Source organism: Sycon ciliatum, chromosome 10 (assembly GCF_964019385.1).
Source record: "Sycon ciliatum chromosome 10, ocSycCili1.1, whole genome shotgun sequence".
NCBI lineage: Eukaryota > Metazoa > Porifera > Calcarea > Leucosolenida > Sycettidae > Sycon > Sycon ciliatum.
The window spans coordinates 21,650,904-21,661,716 of NC_088652.1; the positions used below are offsets into that span (position 1 = coordinate 21,650,904).

Below are 10,813 nucleotides of genomic sequence, written 5' to 3' on the forward strand. Positions count from 1 at the left end.
AGCTTGGTGTCCGCGGCTCTTGGAAAGCGCGGCTCGTCTACTTCTCGATGCCAGTCAGCGAAACCAGCAAATCGGGGAAAGCAGTTTCTTCCATAAATAAAGGCCAAGATGTGTTTGCGATTCAAAATTTCTACTCGGCGTCAAAGCACAACATTGAACTCATCAGCTTCCATTGCCGCAATGGCAAAGGGACGAAGACAGGCCGCGAGAAAGGCGAAAATAATTGCCAAATTTCTCCATCAAATCATGATTGTCGTCATCATCTTCACCAATACAGTTTTGTGCAGACTTTTTTCCCGCGGGATCGGACCCAGGAAAATGAAATACACTCGAGACAAAAAAATAATAAAAAGAAAGATAACAAAGTTGCATGCAAGGTTAAGGAGAACGAAGAAACGACTAGAACAGAGAAGTTGAGGGTTGACAGAACTCTCTGCACGACGTTTATCTCCCGCCAGTTACAAAACAATGCGAGTTCATGCATTTTTTGCAGAATTGCCATGTCGAACATCGTTCCGTTATTTTGAGCTCTGTAGCGTTTTCCGTTACCCGATAACGTCTTTTGTCACGGCTGGGAGTGAGTACCGTGAAAGTTAGCGTTATCGTACTTTTCCTAAGGACCTCTATTTAAAAATCATTCGAATTTTCGGGCAAAGCTCATCTTCAGGAATACGGTCACTGCAGCCAAACAAACGTCCAAGGAGTCTCGTGGTACGGACCATTGAGAACACCCTTTGAGAAATGTTTAATAATTATACTGAAAGGGGTAAGCATAACGCGAGCGCCTAGGCCCGAAGATTAGGGCTAAGCAAAAAAACCTAGTGTAAGACACTGTAAATTAGAATAATTCTACTGTAACAAGTAGAATATAACGTAGTGATATCTGCCGGGTGGGGGGGGGGGTGAAGGGGGTGACAGCAAGCACTGACAGACAGAAGAGAAAGAACTAACGGAAGAAATGATATACTACAGCGCTGCGGGGCGAGGACTCAATCGGCAAATTCAGCGAGTCTCGTAACATTTGTGATAACACTCAATCTATCACAATCACTTGCAACTCAACTACCGGCGAGGATTTCGGTTGCAGCCAAAACAGTTACAGTTGTAGCCCGAGAGACATGGGTAGACCGGTGGATGTAATGGGTTAACACTCTGTCCTGGATCTCCTTTTGGTCCCCTTGCACCGGTTCTGCCATTTGCACCTCGGAGACCTGGCGGTCCGCGAGGTCCAGTGGATCCTTTAGCTCCAGTTGATCCTCGCTGTCCTCTAGATCCAGAAGGTCCTCTTTGACCCTTGATTCCAATACCCGGGGATCCAGTCGATCCTTTGAGTCCAGTTGGTCCCTGTGGTCCTCGTTGTCCGGAAGATCCTTTTGGTCCTTTGGGTCCAGCTTGTCCTGGAGATCCAGCACGTCCTTTAGGACCGGTATTACCCGGGAGTCCTGGTGGGCCTTGCGGACCTGGCGGCAGTCCAGCACGCAGGTCAGAGATCTTTGAACAGAAACACATCAAACAGTCACAGGCTAAACACTGGTTGAAAACATTATCTCCCCTTCACGTACCTGGGCTCACCTACGGATGCACACATCCGCACGCGCATGCACACACGCATGCAGACACACACGTTCACACACATACACACACTCACACACATACACACTTACACAGACACACACGCGCACACACAAACACACACTCGCATGCACACACATCCACGATACACACACACACACACAAATACACACTTACACAGACACACACGTGCACACACAAACGCGCGTGCGCACACACACACGCACACACACACACGCACACACATCCATGATCCACACACACACACACACACACACACACACACACACACACACACACACACACACATACATACACACACACATACATACACACATACATACATACATACACACTTACACCGACACACACATGCAGAGGAAACCTAAGAACACATCGGAGATCAGACTGGTAACAGTTAGCTACTTTTCAGACTTGAAGAAAGTGTAGAAGTGCTGCCTTGTACTAACAACTTAGTAACGCAGGTCCCTGGTTCGAGTCCTGGTGGCGGCAGTCAATGTTTTCTTCAGACCTTTTTTTTCCTTTCAACACCCTCCACTCATGATTACTGGAGTGTAGGAAAGTGTTAACCAAAAAACACCCCAGTCTCACTTGTGTCCAGGGAGCCCTACACATGCATAATACAGATGTGCAGGGCTCCCTGCTTGTAGCGAGACCTACACATGGATATACATACAGGCATGCGTAGGGCTCCCTGCTTGGCCCTTGGGACTAGTTTCTACCCAGTTGATCCACTGTGTTGTGGTACGCTGATCGCATCACAGTTTTCTAGCGATGGTTCCTTGGTGTAGTGGTTATCACATTAATTGTTAAATTTTGCTTTACACGCAAAGGGTCCCGAACCCCGGAGGAACCTGAGCGGTTCTTTTTTTTAATAATAATTATTATTAGGAATGATATGAACGAATCATGAATATTTTGTGACTCCCTGGTTCTTTTTTACACACTCAACGGACTTCATTGTTCAGATTTCGGATGAAAACACAGAAAACGCAACAGCCTGAGTCAAACTTCATTACACTTGACCTGCATTTCGAGTGGCAGGAATTCTTACACATGATGCAAACAAGGGTGATAGGGATGCAGTAAGCGGTGGTGCAAAGGAATATTCTAGAATACCGACACCAGAAATAATATTCGAATGCAGGCAGTAAGCCTACCTCTGTAGTGGTGAGGATGAGAGGGAAGACATTATTTTCTGAGAACTGCGAAGCTTTTTCTTTGGTCAAAATTGCTCTTTCACCAGTGGATATTGCTACTGTATCCACACTATCTCTAAACAATATGACTGTTGGGTCTGATCAAGTGAAGTGACTGAGCCACTTCAGAAGAAATGAATATAGAATATTCGTTCGTTCGTTCGCCAAAGCAATATTCGAGGCAGTATTCGTTCGAAGAAAATACCATGCATCACTGGCAGTAAGCTTGCAAAAAGGTAAAAGAAAGTTTGTACATCCGTGTTACCACCTACTAAACAGTTGTGTTGAGAAGCAAAGCGCCAGCTTAGGAAGTTTCGCTTGTACCGGGCCACCACCATGCCTGATTACACCAGGGTCGCAGATGCAGTGCCTAGCGGTAAGTGTGAGGTGGGTACTGGATGCTGCCTAGCGGTAAGTGTGAGGTGGGTACTGGATGCTAAGCTTACATGTACTACTCGAAGTACAGGACAATAATAGACATTCAGAGACATTTCAGAACAGGTGTAGGACACTGCCTTGAACACAGCAATATCAGTCTGTTATCAATCGTTGATATGCAATCATACCATCTTGCTAGGCTGCACATTTTAAAAAATGTGCAGCCTAGCAAGATGGTATGATTGCATATCAAAAAGCATTTTAAAAATGTGTCGCCCGCGGTAAAAGTTTGAGCTGTTTATCATTATGACCACTGGTTGTGAATAAATGATGGAAATCCACAGTCACTATGGCAATCTACATCTCTGAGTGCATACATGTTGTAGAAGTGTTAAATTTAAAAATGTTGGTTTGCGTTGCACAAACCATAGTTAACCAGCACGCCACGGGCCGCGCCCCCACAGGGGAATATTCCCGCTAGATGACTTTAGGTGACCTTACGCACTCCGCCGCTTGCGCAAGCACGCACTCTTGCAGAGTTCCACATTCGAGTGGCACTCGCGTACGACATCCCGCATGAGCCGCCCTTCGCCTGGCAGATGCATCCGTAGACGGCTCATCTACTGCTGGCTGGTGTACTTTTTGCCAGTTGTCTGTTTTGCTGAGAGAGCGCGCCACGCAGATTTGTTTCCCACCCTCCTACACCTACCGGACGGAGGGGAGGCACGGCCTCGGCCGATGGGCACGAAATCCGCATGGTGCACATCGATCGGCTGCCGCAGACAATACAATTACAGTCGTCCCTCTCTAATCCGGCACTTTATAATCCAGCACCCTCGATAAACCAGCACAATTTTCAGTAGCCAAAATGTCCTCTTCATGTACATTGCAGCAGTAAATCAGATTTGTTAATCCAGCACCCTCCCTAATCCAGCAGATTTTCGTGGCACAAATGGTGCCGGATTATAGAGGGACCACTGTAATATACTTGTGGGTACTACCGAGTACATACTTAGTGGCCATGCAGTTGCCATAGCAATGTACTGGTACACCAAGCCTTTATGATTGTTACATGACCCCATGGGTCGTCTTTCAAACGCTCTTTCATAGCCGATAGATGGCGTTATTTGTTCCTATCATACTATGTTTCAGATGGGCGGCCTTAGACGGCCCAGTCCGATCATTTCACGCGAACTATGTTATACGTCATCATGATCACAATAATCATGCCGTGCGCACGTTCAATATAATCCTGCGACACCCCACTGGCTCATCTCTTCTGTGGTGTGGGGGTTAACCATCATGTGCGGTGATCAGTTCTCAGCATCTCCCTGGACAGAAGTGCAGGAGAGTACACTGCCGTAGTACTGTAGTAAGCTGCTGTACAGTCGCACACGTCTTTCTTCTCTCTCTAATTCTCCTAGCTCCTCCTTCATTCTCCTGGGTGGCTAACAGCAGCCAGTGCATGCTGGAGTGCGTGGCGTGCGTATCAGTGACATGTGGTGTGTGTGTGTCAAAAAAAGAAAGAATGAAAAAATGGAAAGAATGGAAAATGAAAAAAAGGACTCACTGGCCCGAAAAAGACCCACTTCAATCAGCTGTGTGGTGAAGACCAGGCTAACATTAGTGGCGGTCAATTCATCAGCCTTGCAAGCTGTGCAATGGTGTAATCCCAGCACAAGTCGCTATGTCTGATAATAGTAATAACGCTTGTTTGCTATCATGGCGTCAGTGATGGGCAGGTGTAAGGGTCAGTCAGTTCACTGTAGTACGCTGTGGTACAATGATAGTGCATTTTAAATTAATAGTGTAGCAGTGTTAGTATGGCCTATGCCAACAATCCTGCTCTCACTAAGCGCAAATCACCACTCGGGGACCAGCCGCTCCATGCCTCCTTGATCTCCTTAGTCGTAGCCAGGGGGTCTCATGTATATTCCAGGGGGCCCTGGCACATTAATGTATCCTCTAGGTTGCCCTGGCGGTCCTGGCGGTCCTGGTGGTCCCGGCTCTCCTCGTGGCCCCCAGTCTCCTCTTGCTCCATGTGGTCCTTCCGCTCCGTCCCGTCCTGAATATCCATTTCGGCCCACGGGCCCAACTGGTCCAGCTTGTCCAGGAGATCCAGTTTGTCCTTTAGGACCAGTATGTCCAGAGCCTGGGGGTCCTGGTGGACCTTGTGGACCTGGAGGCAGTGCAGCATGCCACTCTGAGACCTGCATCCCAAGAAACACACACACAGTGAATATTCATAGGCATACACCCACCCACACCCGTACGCAGGTACAAACGCATGCACACACAAACACATGGGCGCACACACATACACACACATACGCACACGGCACAGCCATGTGCACACACGTGCAAACACACATAAGCACGAACACACATACACACACACACACAGTGACACACACACACATACAGAAACGTACACACCTGCTCCTATTCCGGATTGCCACAAGGATCATACGGCTCTCCTTGTCAGCAGAGAACAAGTCAAGAGAGTTGATGGTATTTGGGACCTGCGTGGGGAAAGGTCACCCCACCGGAAAAGGTTGGTTTTATTCAGGACAAGAAATTCGAAGATTGATCTTGTTACTGCTGCAGGATAGTAGAAACTGCAATGACATTTACGACACGACGACGAACGCCACTGGCCAAGCCTCTGCCACTTGTAACGGAATCACAGCCATTCAATTCCCCGTCAAGCAGGAACACAAAGGACAAGACTAGTTTTTTTTACATTGTTATATTGAAAGATCACGTGATGGGAAAACAAGGACAACTGACTCCCATGGGACGAACAAGAAGACTGACAAAAAGGACTCTCGACTACAACATCGCGCATGCTCATATCACACATGCGCGCGACTAGACGAAGACAGTTTCGGGAATGTCATCACACAGGAAAACAATACAACACACTTCACAGCATGTACCTATTAGGACAGAGTCATCCTATCTTGCAGTTTAGCCGGGCCTCCCCGTTCGTGATCCGGAACTCCTTTAGTGGAGTGGTGCTGGACCGTACGGCCGTGGTCTGTGATCGATCCTACTGTTAATACTGGCAGTCGAGGATTGAGTGCTGAATACCAGTACGGAGGCATGGAAAGCAGCGACATACACGTGACATTGTTATCTGCATCATGGAGTACGGACAGTGGCACAGCTGTGTAGACCAAGCTGAGTGGGGCCCCGCAGTTCCTGGATGCATCAGAGTCATGCGCTCAGCTGAAACATGGCCTCTCCGGTTCTGCGCCTTAAGCCCGCAAACCAGTCCGGCATTCTCTGTCCGTCTTGCCATATAGCCGGACCTCCCCGAACGCAGTCCGGAACTCCCCTGCTTGTGTTGTAGGGCTGTCCAATCTTGATCCATGATAGGGGGTATAACTCGGTTCAGTGGTCAAGCAGGGTTTGGACTTGGATGGCTTCCCATCAATCATTCTATCAATGTACCACGCAGTCACGTCTCGGTTAGGTGCTCCGTCTGCCAATGGATTTACCGGTGTTAGCGGCTGCCGTGAGCTCCCCCGGGAAAGGACACGAGAAGAATATACTTCTTTGAAACTTAAAATGTCGAATACAGGTTGTCTATGCTTAGTACTTGGTCCGACTTATTAAAATGTGTGTTTCACTTCAAACGTCAATCAAACAAATTCAAATAATCTCAGAACGGAATAAACTTTCCAGCTACCTAACACTATCCTTCAGTTGTCAATTTGTGATGTTGAAGAAAAAATGGCTCCAACTCCAACGGAGGCAGCGGCTCAGGATCCTAGTCGACTCGAGCATTTCGCGTCCAAATTTTGTCGTCAGAGGCCTCCTGTTGCTTCTCGCGCAACACAGAGAAGGCCTGGTGCTGAAATCAACACCCCGCTGCGATGGGGGATTATCACGGAGTACCAAAACCTCCTGGGCGATCGTTCGGCGAGTGCCTCCTGGCGGATTGAAATCGCTGCAATCGCTGTTTCCTTGGCAGAATTTCAGCAAACGCGTCATCCAGAAACTCGTGCAGAAAGCACCAGCATCGCTCCGTCCAGTTTGCCGATCTCTCTCGCAGTCGTTCACGATGTGGCGGCCGACGAATCAAGATCACAGAAGAGATCGTCGAGAAGTTGATCGAAATAAATAACCGGCCATGAGGTCGACTTTCAGGCGACAACCTGGCTGGAAAACTGAAGCGCAGAAAGGGGGAATTATCCGGCGGATACGGTGCGGAGTCCTCGGATCCGCGCGCGGAGCCGCGATCGCGATGCGTCACAAGATCGCCAGTCTCCGGGGCCAGTGCAGTGGATTCGTGAAACAGGCAGGGAAGAGCAGGCATGGTCTGACTGCTTGACTTGTCGACACAGCTCAGACTCAGTACGCGCGCGGTACACAGTGGTCAGAAGTGATTTTTTATGCGTGGTGGTTTACTTGTTTCACCTCATTTGAAGGTGTCGTGGGAGCTTCAGGCGAAAACACCTACAGCCACCATTTTGGTAGTCGTACTGCACGAGGAGGAGGCGAAGTCGATCGTGTAAATCGTGCCTATGGACTGAAAAAATCAAAGAAGCGCAGTGTAGCCTGGAGGAGATGAAAAAAATGTCATTGTTTAGCAGGTTGACGCACTTGCAGGTGCGCCCTGAGACACCAGCAGCGATGAAAACTAGAAGGTCAGGCCAAGAAACGACACAGTAGTTATCTATCTACCGTCTCTTGGTTGATTTTTTAGTACAGGTGCTCGTTTGTACATATGCTTGAGTTTTGAAGTGAAGCGCACATTTTAATAAGTCGGACCAAGTACGACCAAGGACCTCCCCTGCCATCTGCACAAGCATGTTGCCAGTGCTCCTCAGTGGTGACTAGGCCTGGTAATAATCTCTCACTCAGTACTTCCTAAGTTCCTATAACACAATCCTGGACTGTTTCACAGTCTCTACAGTCGTTCATTGAAGTTTCATACGAAAGTTGGTTGATCCCCACTCTGGAGTACCTGCTTCTCGTGTTGGCTTGACTTGACACTTGACTGACTCACGTACAGTGTACAATGCAATAAAGTTGTACTTTATCCAGCATGAGTGGAGGTCTCGTAAATGATTTCTATGCGGTGCACTAGCAAATTTGCTTATGGACGCTAAGTATAATATTAGCATGAGTGGGTGGCTTTGGTTGAGCCAGGACATTGCTGTGCAACGACTTTGTCAAAGCATCTCAATGATGGTGCACTTTCATAATCCATAGAGATATGTGCTAATGCCAAACATGATAGGTATACTTCCAATTTTTCTGGATAGGAATGTTTCAAAGAAGAACACTCTTCAGATTATGTTGATACTCAATAACTAAGAGAATAGAAAAGGGAGAATAAAACTTAAGAAAAATTGCCTGTCACCATCAGCACTCAATTCAAGGGATCTCCTTGCATAAGGCAGCAAGGCTCTAGCCACTGAGCTATGGTGAAGACACAAGTCATCATCCAAGATACTGTAAATCAAAAATAAACAATAAAAGAACGTATTGGTCATATTGAAGGTCATCAAACTCGTACATAATATTATAACAATCACACCCAGATAGGAATAAACCTACAAATCCACGGAAGAGGGGAGACATGCTCTATCGCTCAGCCTTCGCCAACATGCGAAGCATAACAGGAAGTCAGAAATTACACACATGGAGCTGAGTTTAGATCATTGATGGCATGTGCCCCTGCCAATTATTGCCTGGGACCATTGATATAGGAACCATTTCAAAATGCAGCTATGACCCTGAATGCTGAGCATCAGCTGACTCTGAAAATCAGCTGAAAACTGGCTATTTTTAGTTGCTTACATTGTACTACAGTATATCCCTGGGTGGACCTCACTCACCCACTATGACAATTTGATCAAAAGACCCCCCCCCCCCCCTTCCTTCCTTGGATACTTATTAGGAAAAGGCAACACATCGAAAAAATATACATTAAAACAAGGCACAAGAATGAGGGGTCACAGCCGTCGAAAGCAACCTGACGCAGCACAATAAATCGGAATGAGACCGCCCACTTGAACGAAGTTATCTCGCAATGTTTGGCCATTTAAAAATAGTTGACTGGCGACAGGAATATTTTGTCAGTTTTGTGCCTTCTTATCTCACTTTCTGACTGCTTATTATCTTGTTACAGTCGTGGATGGTTGCTTCATAACTCGTTTCCATGTGATTTCTTCTATTCTAATTATTATTAGAAATGGAAAAATCAAACTTTATATATTGCAAAATAAAAAGGACCAAGGAACTACAAGTTACACTATAATGTCCACTAACACCACCAGTTACTGAACAATCATATCATGCGAACTTGTAGTTCCTTGGTCCTTTATATTTTCAAGAAAGGTTTGCTCCCCACACCGGAGCTCGCGCTATTCCGCCGACTTTACTTGACACTTGACTGACTCACGACTGCCATCCAGAGCACACGAGAAGTCCATCGAACCTTCGACTCGGCAAACCTGCAAGAAAGCACCACTCCCTGCTCAATACACAGTGTTTCGGGGAATTCACCCCTCATCAGTTGAGCTTGAGTAGGCTGAGGAAGATTATGCCTGAAGAGCACCACTTATATAGTGCTCTCCAGGCACAAACATCACCAGGGATACAAACTTACAGAGACGCTCCGCTTCCAGCGCGATAAACACCTCGTGAACACCAGATAGCAGCGTGAGTCAGTGTCGCTCCTGGACGGTGAGACAGACGTCGAGGACCCTCGGTCATTCGCAACGCTGTCACCTCCAAACCAACTAGTCGCAAGCCCGCGCTGGGCACAACAGTACGAAGTAGTGGTTGCGACTTCGGCGATGATTTGTAAGAAAGGTTTGCTCCCCACACCGGAGCTCGCGCTATTCCGCCGACTTTACTTGACACTTGACTGACTCACGACTGCCATCCAGAGCACACGAGAAGTCCATCGAACCTTCGACTCGGCAAACCTGCAAGAAAGCACCACTCCCTGCTCAATACACAGTGTTTCGGGGAAGTCACCCCTCATCAGTTGTCTCACCGTCCAGGAGCGACACTGACTCACGCTGCTATCTGGTGTTCACGAGGTGTTTATCGCGCTGGAAGCGGAGCGTCTCTGTAAGTTTGTATCCCTGGTGATGTTTGTGCCTGGAGAGCACTATATAAGTGGTGCTCTTCAGGCATAATCTTCCTCAGCCTACTCAAGCTCAACTGATGAGGGGTGAATTCCCCGAAACACTGTGTATTGAGCAGGGAGTGGTGCTTTCTTGCAGGTTTGCCGAGTCGAAGGTTCGATGGACTTCTCGTGTGCTCTGGATGGCAGTCGTGAGTCAGTCAAGTGTCAAGTAAAGTCGGCGGAATAGCGCGAGCTCCGGTGTGGGGAGCAAACCTTTCTTACAAATCATCGCCGAAGTCGCAACCACTACTTCGTACTGTTGTGCCCAGCGCGGGCTTGCGACTAGTTGGTTTGGAGGTGACAGCGTTGCGAATGACCGAGGGTCCTCGACGTCTGTCTCACCGTCCAGGAGCGACACTGACTCACGCTGCTATCTGGTGTTCACGAGGTGTTTATCGCGCTGGAAGCGGAGCGTCTCTGTAAGTTTGTATCCCTGGTGATGTTTGTGCCTGGAGAGCACTATATAAGTGGTGCTCTTCAGGCATAATCT

The 10,813-nt window shown here is 47.8% G+C and overlaps 1 protein-coding gene across 6 annotated transcripts in view; it reads right to left on the reverse strand.

The window, feature by feature from the left end:
- LOC135826475 (EMI domain-containing protein 1-like) overlaps positions 1 to 10,813 on the reverse strand; it is a 39,546-nt gene that overhangs the window by 16,942 nt on the left and 11,791 nt on the right. The window contains exon 6 of one of the 6 annotated variants that reach the window (XM_065339083.1): positions 681 to 1,491. The exons of the other annotated variants lie outside the window; for them this stretch is intronic. Within the exon in view, the coding sequence (XP_065195155.1) occupies positions 1,063 to 1,491 (429 nt within the window). The 3' untranslated portion in view covers positions 681 to 1,062. Of the gene's footprint in view, positions 1 to 680; positions 1,492 to 10,813 lie in introns of those variants that run through there. 6 annotated transcript variants of the gene reach the window in all.